Source organism: Perca flavescens, chromosome 7 (genome assembly GCF_004354835.1).
Source record: "Perca flavescens isolate YP-PL-M2 chromosome 7, PFLA_1.0, whole genome shotgun sequence".
Lineage (NCBI taxonomy): Eukaryota > Metazoa > Chordata > Actinopteri > Perciformes > Percidae > Perca > Perca flavescens.
Window position 1 is genome coordinate 10426423 of NC_041337.1, and position 20321 is coordinate 10446743.

At 41.3% G+C, this 20321-nt stretch overlaps 1 protein-coding gene across 2 annotated transcripts; it reads right to left on the reverse strand.

Annotated features, from left to right (window-relative positions):
* Positions 1 to 130: 130 nt before the first annotated feature.
* samd10a (sterile alpha motif domain containing 10a) lies at positions 131 to 9019 on the reverse strand. Of its 2 annotated transcripts, XM_028583512.1 has the most exons (6): positions 8399 to 9019; positions 6761 to 8016; positions 6473 to 6654; positions 1773 to 1941; positions 1530 to 1676; positions 131 to 465 (listed from the first exon to the last, which is right to left on the reverse strand). In XM_028583512.1, the coding sequence occupies exons 2-6, from the start codon at positions 6774 to 6776 to the stop codon at positions 443 to 445; spliced, it is 537 nt and encodes a 178-aa protein (XP_028439313.1). In that variant the 5' UTR covers positions 6777 to 8016; positions 8399 to 9019; the 3' UTR covers positions 131 to 442. The 2 variants fall into 2 exon arrangements, with proteins under 2 accessions (XP_028439313.1, XP_028439314.1); XM_028583513.1 differs by lacking the exon at positions 6761 to 8016.
* Positions 9020 to 20321: the final 11302 nt, after the last annotated feature.

The following is a 20321-nucleotide window of genomic DNA, read 5'->3' on the forward strand; positions in this document are numbered from 1 at the left end:
CATCATCACGCGCTTCCTCACAGCTGCTCTTTCTAGGGTAATGTTACACAATCCTGACCTTTACATGGACATTTACAAAAAATAAAAGCACTAATATTTAGATATTTTTTTATTTTGTTTTGCTTTTTAACATAAAAAAATTTCACAGAGAGAGAAAGAGGTAGAGAGAGTAAGAGAGAAATGGTTAATAATGAATCACAGAATAGAGCAATAAATTGACAAAGCAGATTGTCTCGTGCTTTTTCATCACAGTTCATAGGCAGTCTGTAAAGATTGTGTCCGTTCGTTGTGCAGAGAGGGAATGAAAAGCTGCCAACTTCCACTCAACAACATCCCTCTGGAACTCGTATTGCTGCTCGCTGGATGGATTTATCCCACAGATCTTATTCACATTTTTATTTGGGTAAATATCCCATAATTTCCACTTCTTCAAGCAATCTGGCTATGATATCCTTCCAAAGGAACCTGTGATAGAGAGAAAAATTTATACTTTTGGGATTTTTACAAACATTTAAAGCACAAGTTCAACATGCACACTTATTCGCTTTGAGGCAGATGAGAAGATTGATACACTCTAATGTACACTTAATTACAACATATGGGTAACTTAAAAAAGAAGAAGAACGCGCTACCCTACTTTTAACCACATTTATAGAGGGAGTAGGCCAGCCTGATAGATATTTCCTGCCTGATAGAATGAACTAAGCTACTTTAAATCACATTTATAGAGGAGGTAGGCCAGCCTGATAGATATTTCCTGCCCGACAGAATGAGCTACCCTACTTTTAACCACAGTTACAGAGGTAGTAGGCCATCCTGATAGATATTTCCTGCCTGATAGAATGAACTAAGCTACTTTAAATCACATTTATAGAGGAGGTAGGCCATCCTGATAGATATTTCCTGCCCGACAGAATGAGCTACCCTACCTTTTAACCACAGTTACAGAGGTAGTAGGCCATCCTGATAGATATTTCCTACCTGACAGAATGAGCTACCCTACCTTTATTACTTTTACAAAAGGTAGTAGGCCGTCCTAATATATATATATATAATACTGCCTGGCTCTGTCCAAAGCCTACCAGCACCTCGGAAAGCTCACTTATTAACAGGCATTATCTCAACTGTTTTATTCTTAGAAAAACTGAAGTGTAAGAGGGATTATGTCTTAGAGAATGTTTGTCCAGGCAACCAGTTGTGACTCCAGAGAGTCACTGCCTCCAGCCAAAAAACAGTCCAGCACACAACCCCCAACAATCTACAGATTAAACAAACAAAGATATAGCCTGTCGATTAGTGAGCTTTAGAGGTGCTGGTAGGTGGATTTTGTTATCTTTGAACGGAGCCAGGCTAACTGTTTCCAAGTGTCCAAGAAACTGCTAGCTGAAGTTTTATATTTACAGACATGAGAGTGGTATCAAACTTCACATCTAATTCTCTCCCAGAAAGTGAACAAGTGTGTTTCCCGAAAATGTCAAACATTAAAGTCAAGGTTGGAGAATGGAATCGTGAAAAGTAAAAATACACACCCTCGCTTCTGCTGAGCAGCTGCAGGTTGCGTCCCTCCTCCTGCACCTGAAGCTGCAGCACCTGTTGCAGCAACTCCTGCCGAAGTGTTTCTTGCACTAGTCCCATCCTCTCCAGCTTCTCCCCATTCAGTCGCAACAACGCGCGGCCTGGAAGGTAAAAGCAAAAATAAACGTTGCTTTCATTTTGTGATTCTTTAAGCCACCTCCCATTCGTATGTCTTCTGATTATCGTAGCAGTGTGACCTGTGATGGCGTGCTGGGAGAACGCCTCGACGTAGGTTAGGTAGTTGTGTGGACAGTGTTTCTTCAGCCATTTACAAACATCTTGTTGTGACCAGAGCACGACTGGGCGGATCAGACTGGGCTGTGTTGGGCTTGTGTGATATATCCCATAACTGTCACTGGAACGGTACTGCAGAAAGACAGACAGGGTTAAATACAGAGAAGATAGACATATACTGTATTAGAAGAATGGTCCAACATTTTGGGAAATACACTTATCTGCTGTCTTGCTACTAGCCTGGCTCTGTTCCATAACATCCACCCTACCCACATCTCTAAAACTCAGGTTAAAATGACAAATTGTGGTTTTATGGAGGGGTACAGGTATAGATGCACATAGACATGCCTATACAGGAGGAACTGAAAAGATAATCCCTCTATAAAGAGCGGTTCAAACTCATTATAACGCACAAGGATGACTGCGACCGCATGTGTATGCAGATAAAACACGCTGCACAGATGTGAACTTCTAAGTTGCCTGGAAGATCAGTGAGCATGCAGCAGCAGGAGCTCCTGCAACAGCAACAGCGCAGCAGGAGGGGCATGTAGGTCAGTGTGATCATGAGATCCAGCTCTTTAGTCTTAAGAGATGTACAGGATGTAAACCTATGAAGGAATAATCAAACTGGGCCTTTGATCAGTCCATCAGTTTTAAAAGATTCAGCAGGTTCAGCGTTTCTCCAACTCAAGATTTTCTCAGATGCAGGAAAGTGGTGCTTCAAAAAAAGAAAAGATAAAAAGAAAGGCTGGCTTACGAGTGGAGCAAGATTTTTGCTAGAAGTCTGCTTAATGTGTCAGACTGATGACTCTATCTGATAAAGAAGAACATTTTTTAGAGCATGTTCCAGCAAAGAAAGATTCATAAAATACAATTACTAATATATTTAAATGCCATCTTATTAAAGTATTTCTCTTCTGAAACTAATGTTTCAGTATTGGGCATTTTTACATTGTAATAAGTTGTTTTGTGTCCATTTGTATTCATCCATCCATTTAATATCTACAACTCATTGTCCATTACATGATCTGATGAAACACTCCGAGCCATAAATTTCCTGTTTGGGAAATAGATCCTTATGTGGCTTAAAATCTAACATAATGAGTTGTTCTTCAACATACTCTTACAGAGCTTAAACAAAAAGCCAGCTGATTTTGCTCCCTGTTAATTTAATGTCTAGCAATTAAACCAAACAAATGGTTCAAGTCTCATTATCCGTGATTATTGTGAGTAATATTGTCCAACACCGAAAAGAAATAGGTTACATTAAGCCCAGAACAAAGCAGCTCACATGGCACTTCACTGCCCACACAGAGAGTAGAAACAATGAATAATCATCTGCCTTGTTTAAATGTAAAACAACAGTTTAACCCTCCTGCTGTCTTCCTGTCGACCATTAACTTGTTGTCCTTCCGGGTCTAAATTGAAAATGATTTTTATTTAGTGCTTTTTCCAACGTTTTAGTATGCTTTTGACGCTGTTTTAAACATTTTTTGTTACTTTTTTCAACGTTTTTTTTCATTCATGGTCAACAAACCTAATTTAAATGACATTATACATATTTTTGAGTTAAAAAAAAGCAGAAATTAGGAATTATTTTGACTAATAGTTAAAGTCAGAGGATGTTGAGTGGATAATCAAAGATATCTGGTATATGTTAAAGTTTAGTTAGGATACTGTTTGAAAACCCTTTACACATTTTTTTGAAATGCTATAAAATTGAATAAAACACCCAAAATTCAATGAATGCAATTATTATGTGTACCTGCAAAGAACGTTGTATGGCTTCCATACAACGCACATATGCATCCAAGTTATGTTTGGGCAATTTGGATGAAAAAAACCCATATTTCTGATATAAAAAACTTTGAAAACAGGTCAAATTAGACCCAAGGACAACACAAGGGTTAAGTAAAACAAGAGGATACGTTACAACCCTACTGTGTTTTATACAAAATATCACCACAATCAAAACAGCATTTATTCGGTTATTCTTTCCAGACAGACATCATTATTTTACATATGAGGATACTTGTATTGCCCCCTATGTTGAACAAGTTTAATACAAAGAAGTGAAAAGGATCAAACAATAGTGGCATGTTAGGATTCTTTACTAGGTTTTCTTTAAAGTGGAGGATTTAGCTGCATAAAGAACTAGTTTTGCTCCTAAAAGATGTGATATTAATGGAGATGGAGATGTTGTTGTGATGTTTTGTAGCAGTGTTTGTATTGTTAAGTCTTATTGTGAGAAGGGATGTCAGAAACTCTGTGTATCATAAATACATGTGAACGTCCGGAGGAGTAGCTACTGCTGTTGTCACAGTACATGGAGCTAATGGGGATCAAAATAACAGAAAAACAAAGAAAGAAAGACACATTCAGAGCAGCAAGTTTGAGTTTAGTAGTTTTCTGCCTCCTGACTGACTTCCAATCCACCATGGTCCAACAATTTATTTTATTTTTATACTTCCTGCTCTACACTTAAAGAACACTGGGTTTCATTTTCTGTCATTTGACTTGTACCTTTCAACTCCTTATGCATTCTGCAAAACCCTACATTGCTGCTATTTGTGAGTCAGTATGTGAATATTTTGACCTCTGAATTGGGCCTTTGTATGGATGCATGTATTCTGAATTATCACACTGTGTAGCACTAAATTCAAGAGTTATTCTAATGGAATTGTAATGTTTCGTACACATTTCATATAAAGCAAACAGTTTCCTCAATTCATCAGAAATAAACAGTTGTCTCAAACAGATAGCATCCAAGTCGAGTAAGCGATAAATTATTTGACCAATCAAATGTCAGATAGTTATGAAAAATAGCCATCACAATACGCTAAAGCCAAAGATGATAAGAAAAGAGCTGATTTTGTCTCAACAGTCCAAAATCCCCAGAAATGTCCAACTGAATGAACTGTGTTGTTGAGAGAGACTATAATGAGTGTTTATGGGTTTTTTGTGCAAACCAAACAAACATATCCAGTATACTAGTGAGGAGTCTGTGGTTGCAGAGTGGATACAAGTACAACTTGTAAAAAAAAAAAAGAGTAAATAAAACTAGCTTAAGGATGAAAAGCTAAACAGTGGAATACGTGAAAGTACAGAACTTCACATGTTCCCTCCAAACACACAACACTGATTAAGTTTTTGTTACTCAAAACAAAAATAAACCAGCCACTACATTATGTGCATCCAAGAGGATTGAAGCAAACAAACGATGCATTGTGTACTACTCTGTTATCAGCCCAGCCCAGTTCTATGTTTGCAGCTTTGGCTTCAGCTCATTACTGCTTTTTAAAGAGTCTTTGATGGGGTGAACACAAAGACATGGGTTTTCTGACTAGCAACCAAGGGCTTTAAATGAGGACAGTTTACAACACAAATGGATTGTCTCTCTTGATGGCGAGCAGGCAATGCTGTTATCAGATAATGAAAATCAACTCAAATATAAAATTCAAACTGGAACAGAAAGGCTACTGGAAGTGGATCTGACGACGGTTCACATTAAAAAAAGGGCTTAGCATACTGTTTATTACGCTGAAACAACAACAGGCTGTATACCGTCAAGCATTCGGTATCAAACTAAAATCTGTTTCTTTCTGCTGCCAGTCAACAGTGTTGCTGCAGCACAGCGCAAGTGTTGGAGGACCGGTGCTATTTAAAGCCATACTAAAAGGCTGTTAGAGCCCATAAAGCCCCTAGGGACAGAGCAACGTCCATTCTCTGCTATCAAAGTGTCCATTTGCAACAATGTGTGGTGACCGGCCTCATTTGCCAGACTTTTGCTTTCAGACTTTTCTGTACAGAAATCTGAGCGAAGAGTTACTGAACACCACTGAGGATCATTTCCATGTATGCTCATGTTGATAAGACAACAAGGACAATATTTGTTTTGATGAATTCTTAAGTAAGCATTAGATTTGTTCTGTGTCAGCATGACTTTATGTCAGAACGCAGAACACTGCTACTTTCTTGCTTTTGTCATGGAGATATAATGCTCTCTTATTTCATTTGATGCAACCACTACAGTTAATTTAAATCACATCTCAATAACATGATTTACATTATTCAATTGAATATTAAGAATTATGTTTGGCTCAATTGAAGTAGAGAGATTCACACAAACCAAATGCCTGCACTTAGTGATTTGAAGTCAGAGACATTTTAATTCTCCTCACTTTTTGTGTGAAAAGATTTTAAGAAACACAAGGGGGATGCTGATACTGCAGCTATTGTGCATATTTTTCCTTAAAAAAATAAATAAAAAGATGAAGCCCCTATGTCCTACACACATTGACACAAGAGTTTTTTTTTTTAACGAACAGAGCGTTTATGTACCATTGGTGATTTAAGATGTCTGTCGTACTGTTAAGTTTGTAGGCAGGGTGCTATAGATAGAGTTAGTTGTGGTGATGGCTAATAACTAGACTGTTAAAACTCAAGCAGCTGGTAGTCATTTATCCTCACCAATCTGTATTTTAGCCCATGATTTAAATCATGACACAAAATAACATAGGGAGTGCTTAAATCACAGATGATACCAATGGCTAACGACGCCAAGGATGCAAAAATTCAAATTTCTCATATACCATATCTGCTTGACCGTGGAGAACGAAGATAACCCAGGGGATATCACAAAACCACGTTGTGTGTTCAGTACCTGCAGGGCCTCTGTGCCCGGCTGCTGCAGCAGCTTCACTGTCCTGCCTCCTGCGGTTTTCTGCCCACGCCCATCATGCCAGGTTAGATTCCCACCGGTCCGTCGACTCAGCTGGTGCTTGAAGCCCTCAGGCAGAGCCCTGTACTCCACAGCTGGCCTGCAGAAACTGAAACTGGATGCCGCTGGAGAGATAAAAGCAGGACAGGAGGTGTAATGGTTAGACAGCTGGATCGACATGTACCCACTGACAATGCGTGACTTGAAAGCAAAAGCCAGAGTCGAACCCACCTAAACACCCTGTCATTCAGGGATGATGTCATTATGAAGTACCTGCTCGTACCTGCTTTACTGATAGTAAGCAGGCATGAGGTAATGTTCAAAGTCACCTCAGCCTGCACGAGCTCATGAGTAACTCACGGAACTCAGTGTTCAGCTAACACTGTTACTTTTTGCAGAGCTTGTAGGTGAATGTCGGAGCTGTGAGACGAGCCACTTTCTCATCATTACGAGGAGGCCTGCAGGCAGACATCCAAACCCACTGAACAGCAGGCGGCTTCCCAACATCCAGTAATTAAAGAAAGTGTGGAACTACAGTAAACATGCTGTTACTGGCACAGATGCTGGTAGAAAGCCACGGGTCATTACTGATTCATGTGCCAGATTGGAAGAATTTTCCTACCGTGTCTAAAGCGTGTGTAGCGGTGTTGGTGTGTGTGCGTGCGTTTTCAAAACACTTAAAGTGAGAGGAGAATTTCAAAAGAGGACATAACGAGAGACTGTCAGGGGGGACGACGGTTGGAGGAGATGAAAGAGTGTCTTTTGGTTTTCTGGCTTCCGCGCCTCTCCTTTCTGTCACTCAACATCTCCCACCGAGAGCAGAGCAATGTTGAGTTCTGCAATCATCAAGGCAAACCAGCAGCATCAGATGATTATGAATACAACTCTGTATGAGATTTCTGTTTCTTTGAGGTGTAACTCCAAGGCTGTGTATGCATGAACTCTCCTTCAGTGCTATTACTCCCCCAGGCTGCTGCAGTAACCATAAACGAGCCCCTATCTGGGATTAAACAAATTTAATTAAGACCACTTGTCAGACTGAGTTTTTTCCGTCCTTCAGTTTTCCTCGTCAACTAGCACGCATATAGATTGCCAGCACCGATAGAAAAACCTGTGAACAAAAATCTTACTAAACATGCTGTGAAGTGTCAAACCTCTCTGCAATATGTTTCACTTGGTATTTTGGTTGATTCTGCACTGTAGATTAAACAGAAAGCAACACATACTGTAAGCAACACTAGCTGTTTTATTTTTTTACAAAGACTGATGCATTGATAATAAAATAAAAGATGCAAATCACATACAATTGTACACATATGGGACTTTAGGTAGCTGTTTAAATGCAATAACTGACCACAACAGTCCCACCATCAGACTGGAGATATACTGGTTCCTTCTGGCGCGCTGTCCGTTTCAGCACCAAGTCATTGACCATCAGCAGACCACCCTGCATCCTCCTTTTGTTTCCTAAAGACACCATAACGCTCCTGTACAGTAATGTCCCTAAAGGCGTTCATACACGGCTGAGGTTAAAGTTACCGAGCTGTAGTTTTGTTTCCTACGTTTTTTTTTTTAATTGTTTTCTATGGTTTTTGGTAGAATGAATAGTTTGACGTCATACAGTATGTAGTGTAGGCTACTTTATCATATTACTAGCATTTGTCATTTCTCATATTATAGTAAGCTACAGCAGGCGTTTTGTCAACATACGCAACCACTGGCAAACCGGTCATACGAGTAGCCTACTGAGTTAAACCAACAAACTCATGCTCCGTGCGTTCGCTATGTTGAAGTTTCCACTGAATGGAGGCTATTTCAAGGACAGTTTCGACAAATTGATCTAACTGTAACCCGCAGAAAGCCGCCTACCGTCCACAGCCATGGTGTTTCCGTGCCGTAGTGGATCTAGTGAGAGTCTCCCATCGTCTCCGGTCAACGACACACAGGCTGCGGGTCCTGCCCGCCCGCCTCTCCGCGTTGTGTTTACCGACAAAGTTTCAGTGAGGTCTGGCAGGAGGAATGACGCTCCACATCCTCTCAAGTCTCAACTGGTTTGACTGGGGGAAAAATGCCTTCAAACCGGCTCACGTCGTCCACCGGTGCCAGTCGCTGCTGGTGTCTGCGGACTGAAGTTGTCGAAGACACGACAAGAATGTCTCCGAGCAGCTGGCTCGCGCTGGCTCCGCTGGCTATATGGCGTGCGCGAGGAGCGCGCGTGTGCAATATGTGTTTGTGTGTGGTTTTATATCTGTGTCGTGAGAATCAGACGCGCAGCTTTTTCTCAAGAGCCTGCATGAGCGCAGTGAGCTCAAAGTGCAGGCCCGGGGCCCTGTAATTATCGCAGCCAGTGGAGACTCTGAAAAACAGCCGGATGAAAAGGCTTCTCATCACTGCAGCAGCCACCGTAAGGAATTCCCCCCTTTGCTTTCTCTTAAAGAAAGGCAGCTCTGTGAGCGACTGTGGGCAGTGGGCCCTGTCTGAGATGGACCCTCTATGTGGGGTCCAGAAACACTGTGCCCCTCCCCCCACACACACACACACACACACACACACACAAAAACACACACACACTAAAAAAGAAAGAGAACAAGGGCAAAACAAACAAACAAAAAACTCAATGGTAATACTGAGCTTTAGGAAAATACGAGGTCACAAAAAAGGTCACAGCAAAAACTATTTTATAATTAAATAAAAAAAATGGCGAGGAAGAAAATGGAGTAGGCCTACAAGGAGGCACTTTAGAAAAAAAAAAAACTGTGGGTCCTATTGGCTCCCATTAGGGCCCACCAATAAATAATTCCAACTTTTGCCATTTAGCATAATAATCATGACCTCTTTAAATGTCAAATGCTGCCATTCGTCCAGCCTGAGCAATCCATTTACACTAGAATAATGGGGAGTTTTCCATATATTAGTAATATATGCTCCGTCACCAATACTGTCTGAATCAACTAAGCATCGGCAGAAGGGGCACGTGGGATCTCACCGGAAAAAAAAGTCATAGAAAAGACCTGAAAAGGAAGGCAAACTGGATTTTGTTTATCCACTGCTACAAATCTTGCTAGAGCTGCGGGAAGTAGCTGAGGGATTGTCCCTGAAGGGTCTGGACTAAAATATATTTCATGGTTCTCATCTGTGTATTTATAAATATCTCATACTTTTACATCAGGCTGCTCTGGTTTTGAAACTGTTTGGTTGAAATCTACAAAACAGCAAAACAAAAATGCAGCTGCATGTGTTATCAAACGGTTTTATTTTCTGTACAGATCGAAACATGATTGTCCTCTTGAGACAGACTTTGGCAGGGGACTAGCAGTGCAAGTGTAATGATTCAACTGAATTAAATGTTATGTTTTTATGATGAAAGTTGATTAGAGAGATCAAAGTGAAACCCACACAATATTACACAGGGCTGTGCATGGCCCTTGGTCAGTGTCAACAGTGAATGTGTGCAGGCGTTCTGTTGTGCAGCCATAGAGAGAGACGTTTATCACTGGGTATCTGCAGACTTTCTCAGTACTTTAATGACCTTGTAGATTTCTGAATCCACCAAAAGAGAATACAAAATGTTTTCATAAACAACTGATACTCAAAGCTTTTGCTACTGCATCTCTGCTTTAAGTTGAACAACAGAAACACAATATTTTGTATTATTCTTAGTCAAAAAAGTGATGACTAAGAATAGACTTTGTGGGTGGCTCTTGTGAGCTGGGTATGAGGCAGGCAAAAGGTGTGGTAGGCTAGGCTGGCTATCACCAGACCAAGATTGAACATTAGTCTGGGGGAGTCTGCTCTGTATTTTAGTTCAAATGACTCTGTACGCAATTGGACAGTCCTTCAACCAATCAGACCAACGATCCGGATGACGTAGCAGCGACAGCGGCATCAACGGGTTGCTGCGCTTCGGTGGCCGCCATGTTGAATGCAAACAAGAAGCTGCTTGGTCGCTTCTCTGTCGTCATCGAGTCAAACCCCCCAATAGAGCACCAGGTGGATAAGCCAGTTTGTGATTGGTCGCCGCAAAATTGTAAAGGGAGCAGGATAGATAAATGTACAAGTTTCCAGCCTGAGCTGCAAGGCGAAATCAAATTGCCGGCAGATGGCGCTGGGTTTACCCGGTCTAGTGGTAGGCTACGCCTAGTTAACATTTGCTTAACTGACTCTTTGTCCTTTAAAGAGGGCAGGAGATTCAGTTCTGGCTCTCTCTCTCAATCCTCACAGCCAGAAAAGGTTTCCTTTTGATTTCAGTTACATTGAGTTTTGTTTACTTTATTATTTACCCATTCACTTACACTCATGCACTCCTTACACCACTGATAAACTCAAACATGTAAATCAGTATTAAGTAATTATGGGTTAAATAAAATTGGCTTTAATTTAATCCTTAATTCTGTGTTTTTCTTTTGTAGTGAGTTTTAAGCTGGTTCATGATAAAGGTTCAGTCCATTCAGTTGGTTTTATTTGATAGCTCACGACAATGACACACAGATAATAATCAATCTCCCCAAGATTAAACTCAATTACTCCCCTTTAAAAGTTCAAAGGCAGGCTATATTTTGACATTTTGGGGAAATCTGCTCATTCAATTAGATGACAAGATCGATACCAACTGTGACGGAGGAAGTTTTTACTTAAGTAAAAGTAGCAATATTACTGTGTCAAAATATCGGGGTACAAGTGCCTAGCCATTATCAGGAAATTGTACTTAAAGAATCAAAAGTATTCATTATAGAGAGTTGTTGGTTTTGAGCAAACATTTATATCATATTTTATTCGGGGTGGCAATCTCACAGTTCCATTCAGAAAGAATTTGTGATTCAAAGAAAGCTGGGCACTATATTACTATATAGCGTTGAGCTATCATTTTCTTGGTTGCCATTGAGCCAGCTAGCCAAATTTTCCTCTGTCTCCCAAGCAGGTGTAATTTAGAGTCGTTGTTAAGTAACAAGACAATCGGGTCAGTAGGAATTCAATCCAATTCAATTCACATCAGATATTATTGATGTTGTTTTATTCCAGAACTCATGCACCTGTTCACACTCCCAGACCATATGCAGGAAAGTTCCAGTTTGTTGAGGTTGACAGAATGTGCAATAGGGAGTTGGAATGAAGTAAGCAGCTTTTTTATTTAAGTACATAAACTTGGAGGGATATTACAGTGTTCTTCCTGTAATAAAAATAATGTCATTAAAGTATAATTTCATGACCAACAGCACTGGTTAAAGGCTTTTAGTAAAAAAGCATTTTCATCTCCCTCTCCCCTCTGTGGATTGTGTTGTAGCCTACCAGTCTTATCATTTTTATTAGTGGATAGTCCTCATGTGATTAAGTGGTGGATTGAATAAACACCTGCTCAGCATGAGACTGCAATGCTAAAGCTCAAGGAATTCAAACACAAATTCTACTTCATATACAGTATATTCTTCAGTAGCTGCAGATCAGTAATAGGCTCTCTGAATGGCATTCATGAAGGCTGTATCTGCTAAAGCAAAATAAGAAAAAAGAAGAAAAAGGTCTTATCAGTGAGTAATCAGAGTAATTGAAAAGTACTCAGTACCAGCCAAGTAACTCTAAATTTCTCCAAAAGGTAACAAAATCCACCATCATCTCTAAGGCTCACTTATTTACAGGTTATATATTTGCTTATTCCATACAAAACCAAAGTGTAATAATGAGCTATAGTTTGTGAGCCTTTGAGGTGCTGATGGGTAACTTTGGATGGAATCAGGCTAGTTGTTTACCCGTTTACAGTCTTTATGCTAAGCTAAGCTAACGGTCTCCTGGCTCCAGCACAGACATGAGAGTGGTATCGATCTTCTCATCCAACTCTCAGCAAAAAGGTGAATAAGCGTATTTCCCCCAATGTCACATCATTCCTTTAAGGCATTTTAAGACACTGTAGTGAACACAGTACTCACAGCAAACATGGGTTGCAAATACTGTATATGAAATATATCTCCAGACAACAAGTGGCTCTTCTAATTCTTAGGAACTTAAGGATAGGAGTGGAGTGCTGCACGGCAACATATTTAGACCTTGAATTAAAAAAATGTTTAAAGGATCACGACATGAGGAAATATATCTAATTGATTGATTACAATTATTTTGACTGACATTGCAATTGCGATATTCACAATATTGGAGGGAATAGTAATATAATCATGGTGTGATTTTGGTATGTACCAAAGAAAGACTTTTTTCTTAAGTCTGTGGAATATGACAACAACACTTTGACAAATATTAAGCCCCCCTGCGTTTTGATATTGCACAGTCCATGATAAAATAGCAATTAATTGTGCAGCCCTATTTATGCGTCATATAAGTAACAGGTAGTTTGAGGATGAGGGGGAAGGTGGAGGGGGCCCAGAATGCCATTCAGTTTAATTGTGTGCCATTCTGGGTGGCTTGAATGTGCTGATTTAACATTCTCTCTTTGGGTTTATAAGAATCAAACGATGCTGAGAGTGGCTGCGAGGCGGAGTTCCCTGCTGTCTTTTCATTTTGCATTATGTGATTGATGTTTATTTGAAATGACTCCACACAAAATCTGCCAGATATTCTCTTACATCCTCCCACAATCAAATGCCTGAATTACATGCAATCTTCCTATTCACCACTGGTGATTCCTGCCTCATTTGCTCTGGCCTAATTTTGGTGGTCAAAACAGTGGTCGCAGAAATACGATGTTTATCCCAGTTACACCACAAACAAACATGGGATTATAAACCCACCTGACTAGTTTGAGATTAATTGCGAGGGTGTGGGTATAAGCAGTTTCTGCAGATGTTTCTAAGGCAACACAGACTGCAGAGTTGGTGCTCCTCTTAAACTTTAAGCATGTCCACATTTGGCCTGGTTAGAGCACTAAAAGATGAAAGGGACAACTTAAATTTATAGTTTCCACAGGAGAGAACACCAAAGAGTCTCAAATATTAATAGTAGTCATTGAGGTTTACACTAAGCAGCTGACTTTTGTTTAATGTTAAAACAAATGATTTTTTTTATAGTCATTTCAGACGGATTGAAAAAATCCTGCCCAGCAGTCCAAACGTTAAACATATTGTAACACTACGGCCATGAGGCAGAGTAAATAGTTTCGTATTGAGCAATAATTTTACCCACTTTTGTAGCGGTTGATAAGAACAAAGTTAGAGCATTTGGGAGAGAGAGGGTAGAAACTGAGGGAGTTTCTCCTCTTCATCAACAACATCTAAACCAGTAGTTAACACAAGGGGGCAGTCTCATTCTGTGTACAGAGAGGTATTGTACTGCAATATTTCACCATTGCTCAATATTATATTTACAAAGCCAAAATTACTTACTTATCGGTACTTCTACTACTACTACTACTACTACTACTCTTCATCAATAACATCTAAACCAGTAGTTAACACAAGGGGGCAGTCTCATTCTGTGTACAGAGAGGTATTGTACTGTGTGATAGTACTGCAATATTTCACCATCGCTCAATATTATATTTACAAAGCCAAAATGACTTACTTATCGGTACTTCTACTACTACTACTACTACTACTGCACGATTCAATATAGATTTTTAGGCTCAAGATTCAAAAAAGAAAAAAAAATGATTCTCGATTAAAAAAACGATTCACAGTATGTAAATGTAGTTACTTTCCCCATGTGATTGCAGTAGACATACAATTAACTCAATTGACTCTATTTTGAATCGGTAGAGCTTGAATCCCGATGTGACATGAATGTGAATCAATTTTTTTTCACACCCCTACTGTTTACAGTTTGTTAGTTTACTACGGTGTTTTCTACTTTATTGGCAACTGAAACGGATGCAACCCCATTATTATTATTACACTGTTGCTGTTTGTTTCATGCTTTAAAACCAGTGGTGGAATGTAATTAAATACATTTACTCAACTTCTGTACTTAAGTACAATTTTGAAGTACCTGTACATGAGTATTTCCATTTCATGCTACTTTATATTTCTAAGCAAATGATGTACCTTTAGCTCCACTACATTTCTTTGACAGCTTTAGTTACTTTGCAGATTCAGATTATTGCTGCAATATGATACGGAACCTCTAGTACTGTAGTACAAAAATTACCATTTAGCCATCCATCCATCTGTATACTGCAAACATGGAATTTATTATGGAAGGAATTTCAATGCAATTCTAAACTCCATACAATATTTTCTACTGTTTGTCCAGGCATGCAGGAGGCCGCATTATCGTCCCTCTTTAGACCATTAGATGGTACTGAATTTGATTTTGTACACATTTTGATTTCAATACAACACCACAGTATAATACTGACTTACTGTGTAATTTAGGTTTGTTACATTTGTTTCTGAAACTAAGCTCGACAAATAGAAAACTACATGGGAAAGAAAATGGCTGTCTGTAGAGCCGACTATCCTTAAGAGACGTGTGTGTGTGTGTGTGTGTGTGTGTGTGTGTGTGTGTGTGTGTGTGCGCGCGCATGTATTGTGTGCACATGTGTTGGCTGTCTCCAGATGTGTACACACTGCAATGAGTCTGGCAACAGCAAACACAGTGAACTTCTTGGTCAATGTGTGAAGTGTGCCGTGACCTCTGGCTTCCCATGTGGCCACCAAATTATGTTTGTTCTGGCCAACATTTGTCCTATTTATTGACTAAATTCTTAAGTTGGGGACACCTTAGAATCAATTCTAGTACCAAAAGCAAAAAAAGGTTCAGTCAAAAACTTCAACTAAAACAGAACAACCTTACATAAAGAGATAAAAACAACCAAAATACATTTAACTGTGGGTGCACCGCCACAGGAAACAAGGTTCAGGTTTGTGAAGTGTTGAGACCAATTACTCGGTTTGTTCTTTTACACGGCTGTGAACATACAAGAGCGGATATAGGCCACTCTAAAACAAACAAACAATGCTGCAAATTAGACGGTTTCTAAACCTGCATTTTTAAGATTTCCATGTTTTCATTTGTAACAAGCAAATAAGTGACGCGATTTGGGTCAAATAATGTTCCGAATAATGTTCTATCGGGCTCATAGTGTTGGTTAGGTTCACTTTAGTGTGTGAAGAAACTATAAAAAATGTATAAACCTTTCACACTCTTTAGATCATGCTCCAACTCATCGGTTATTCCATGCAAGTTTAAACAAAATGCGGAAAATGGACATCTTATTTGAGCCGGCACTGTTGGGAAAGCATTGCCAAAGCCACATAGTCCAGTAAAGCACTGACTTTGTTGAAAAGTAAAGACAGACATAAGGAGATTTACAGGCCAGTTCAGAATTTAGACCGCTAGTGTTAAAACTAAATAGACACAAAGGAATAGGGAAGGGAGAAACACCAATGCAACTACCCATATATGGTGTTCTCTCCTTTTTTCATGCAGGCTAATTTGGCCTCACCCTGTTCATAATGTGGCGATGTCGAGAAGTCCATGAACAGCTTAAGCCTGACATATGCGTTATGACGGGCAGTTGAATGGAAGCTAAAACAGCTGTAGCTGTGTGATGCCATTCAAGGAAAACGCTGGGTGGAGCCGCCACCGGCCTGCAGAATAAAGCTGCACTTGTTTCACAGCACCAGAAAGTCCGAGGCTGGATGCTGTGTGCTCTGCAACATGTTTCACATGATACAATGAGAGCTTGTTTACAAATCAGGAGGGTAAAAGAGCTCACGGAGAATATGTAACACACACACACACACACACACACACACACACACACACACACACAGAGTTGTGTATCTGCACTGAACAGGGTGTTTCCAGGTAAAAGACCTGGTACAAACAGGATACAGGAAATGGACCTGCTTCTGAAAAAGGGTTAATCAAAAGATCCCTGCAAAATAATGGACACAGTGTTACTGTTGTTCAAAATGAGGTTATGTTACAATGGTCACAGCAAAACATTTTTTAAGAATGTGTGTCATTAATGGTGACCTGTACATATACTCTATATACACTATATAATAGAAGTTAAAGTCCTTCAAACAAATCTGACTTGTCAAACAGTACACCGTAATATCAGCTAGATGTACCTAAAGTATCAACAGTCCTCGTTCTCCAGGTGGAGCTAGTTTTAACCACTTTATATACAGTCAGATACTTAGTCCATTGGTTTCTGATTTAAGGGTTAGGGCCTTCCAAAAAAGGTCACAAGATAAGTCTAAGGGGTCCTGAGATGATTAATGGGAGAGGAAATTAAAAAAACAAAGTTGTGCTACACAAATCTGCATTTATTTTCATAAATTGTATCTAATCTTTGCTTCTTCTTTTTAAATATTGGATAATTTAATTCCCTTGGGCCTCAAACTTTAAATTAAACACTTAGAAGAAGTGAAGTACAAGAACAGTGCTTGAGTAAATGTACTTCCCACCACTGCATATGCTAGAAAACACAGACTTTCAAACTGTGGTATTTTGTCAGCTCCATTGTCACCCACCTTTGGACTATCTGCCTAGTCACAGACAGCCTTTTGTGTATATATATATATATATATATATATATATATATATATATATATATATATATATATATATATATATATATATATATATATTGTGATTGGGAGGAACGGCCTCCCTGATCTAAACCAGAGTGGTTGTTTGTTGTTTGGCTTCTGTGCTAGTCATGGATTGTCTATAACGAACACCATGTTCGAACATAAGGATGCTCATAAGTGTACTTGGTACCAGAGCACCCTAGGCCGAAGGTCAATGATTGATTTCATAATCGTTTCATCTGATCTGAGGCCGTATGTTTTGGACACTCGGGTGAAGAGAGGGGCAGAGCTGTCAACCGATCATCATCTGGTGGTGAGTTGGGTCAGGGGGTGGGGGAAGACTCTGGACAGACCTGGTAAGCCCAAACGTGTAATGCGGGTAAATTGGGAACGTCTGGAGGAGGCCCCTGTCCGACTTTCAACTCACACCTCCGGCGGAGCTTTTCGTGCATCCCTGTGGAGGCTGGGGGCATTGAACCCGAGTGGACAATGTTCAAAGTTTCCATTGCTGAAGCTGCAGCGAGGAGCTGTGGTCTTAGGGTCTTAGGTGCCTCAAGGGGCGGTAACCCACGAACACCGTGGTGGACACCGGTGGTCAGGGAAGCCGTCCGACTGAAGAAGGAGTCTTTCCGGGATATGTTATCCCGGAGGACTCGGAGGCAGTTGCAGGGCACCGAAGGGCCCGAAGGGCTGCAGCCTCTGCCGTGAAAGAGGCAAAGCAGCGGGTGTGGGAGAAGTTTGGAGAAGACATGGAGAAGGACTTTCGGTCGGCACCAAAGTGCTTCTGGAAAACTGTTCGCCACCTCAGGGGGGGGAAGGGGAACCATCCAAGCTGTGTACAGTAAGGATGGGACACTGTTGACCTCAACTGAGGAGGTAATAGGGCGGTGGAAGGAGCACTTTGAGGAACTCCTGAATCCGACCACGCCCTCTATGTTAGAGGCAGAGCTGGAGGATATCGGGGATTGTCGCCGATTTCCCAGGCGGAAGTCATTGATGTAGTCAAACAACCCCACAGTGGCAAAGCCCCGGGGATTGATGAGATCCGTCCAGAAATGCTCAAGGCTCTGGGTGTGTAGGGGCTGTCCTGGTTGACACGCCTCTTCAACATTGCGTGGAAGTCTGGGACGGTGCCAGAGGAGTGGCAGACTGGGGTGGTGGTTCCTTTTTAAAAAAGGGGGACCAGAGGGTGTGTGCCAATTACAGGGTATCACACTTCTCAGCCTCCCTGGTAAAGTCTACTCCAAGGTGCTGGAAAGGAGGGTTCGGCTGATAGTCGAACCTCGGGTTGAGGAGGAACAATGCGGATTCCGTCCTGGTCGTGGAACAACGGACCAGCTCTTCACTCTCGCAAGGATCCTGGATGGAGCCTGGGAGTATGCCCAACCGGTCTACATGTGTTTTGTGGATTTGGAGAAGGCGTATGACCGGGTCCCCGGGAGATACTGTGGGAGGTGCTGCGGGAGTATGGGGTGTGAGGGGGTCTCTACTCAGGGCCATCCAATCTCTGTACGACCAAAGTGAGAGCTGTGTCCGGGTTCTCGGCAGTAAGTCGGACTCGTTTCAGGTGAGGGTTGGCCTCCGCCAGGGCTGCGCTTTGTCACCAATCCTGTTTGTAATATTTATGGACAGGATATCGAGGCGTAGTCGGGGTGGGGAGGGGTTGCAGTTCGGTGGGCTGGGGATCTCATCGCTGCTCTTTGCAGACGATGTGGTCCTGATGGCATCATCGGCCTGTGACCTTCAGCACTCACTGGATCGGTTCGCAACCGAGTGTGAAGCGGTTGGGATGAGGATCAGCACCTCTAAATTGGAGGCCATGGTTCTCAGCAGGAAACCGATGGAATGCCTTCTCCAGGTAGGGAATGAGTCCTTACCCCAAGTGAAGGAGTTCAAGTACCTTGGGGTTTTGTTCGCGAGTGAGGGGACAATGGAGCGGGAGATTGGTCGGAGAATTGGCGCAGCGGGTGCGGTATTACATTCAATCTATCGCACCGTTGTGACGAAAAGAGAGCTGAGCCAGAAGGCAAAGCTCTCGATCTACCGGTCCGTTTTCATTCCTACCCTCACCTATGGTCATGAAGGCTGGGTCATGACCGAAAGAACGAGATCCAGGGTACAAGAGGCCGAAATGGGTTTCCTCAGGAGGGTGGCTGGCGTCTCCCTTAGAGATAGGGTGAGAAGCTCAGTCATCCGTGAGGAGCTCGGAGAGAGCCGCTGCTCCTTTGCGTCGAAAGGAGCCAGTTGAGGTGGTTCGGGCATCTGGTAAGGATGCCCCTGGGCGCCTCCCTAGGGAGGTGTTCCAGGCACGCCCAGCTGGGAGGAGGCCTCGGGAAGACCCAGGACTAGGTGGAGGGATTATATCCAACCTGGCTGGCCTGGGAACGCTCGGGATCCCCAGTCGGAGCTGGTTAATGTTGCTCAGGAAAGGGAAGTTTAGGGTCCCCTGCTGGAGCTGCTCCCCCCGCGACCCGACACCGGATAAGCGGACGAAGATGGATGGATGGATGGATGGATATATATATATATATATATATATATTATATATAGGGTACATTTTTACCTTCTAAATTAATCACATGCTGCCCTGTATTCTCAGCTGTAATAGAATAGAGGAACAGACTGGATAGAAAAGCATAATCAACAGTTTTAAAGACCAACACAAAATGCTTAAAGCTGTTAAGAACTTTACCGTAGTACAAGTCTAATTTGAGGGCTTTGATTTTATTCACAAAAGTGTTTAGTTTGCCCTCCAAAAGCGGATTCTGTAATCCATGCAAAAAACCCAATGCAAAAGCTATCACTTAGTAATTGTTTATATATGCAGTTAAAACATGGCTCCATCTAACTGGCCGTTAAGTGTTTAAGCTGTGGTACGGTGGGGTTGCCAGGCGTCTTTCTATACTCAGGGCGGTGAAGTTATACAACTGTACAAAGACTAGTGTTGTGAATGAATGTCTGGGCTTGCGGGGCAAGGCACTCAGGCATGGGTGTGTACTGTCACAGCCTTCAACACAGGGTATTTGTTTTTATTTGTTTTCAGTCCTGGAGGTTTGCTGTTAGGTTGGGGTTTAAACTGTGTCAATGTGTGAAGTAAAAGAGCCCAAGATGTTTCACAGATTTCACTTCCGAGACTGCAGAGCCATCACATAACCTCAACGATATCACCACAGATCATTCATTCTAGCATTAAAAAAGATGTGTGGACTCCAATGCTGGACAGATTTCACACAATATTATATATTTTGAGTATGCTAGTTTAGTACCACACAATATATGACACTGTACTAGAGAATTTTGATTATTGATTA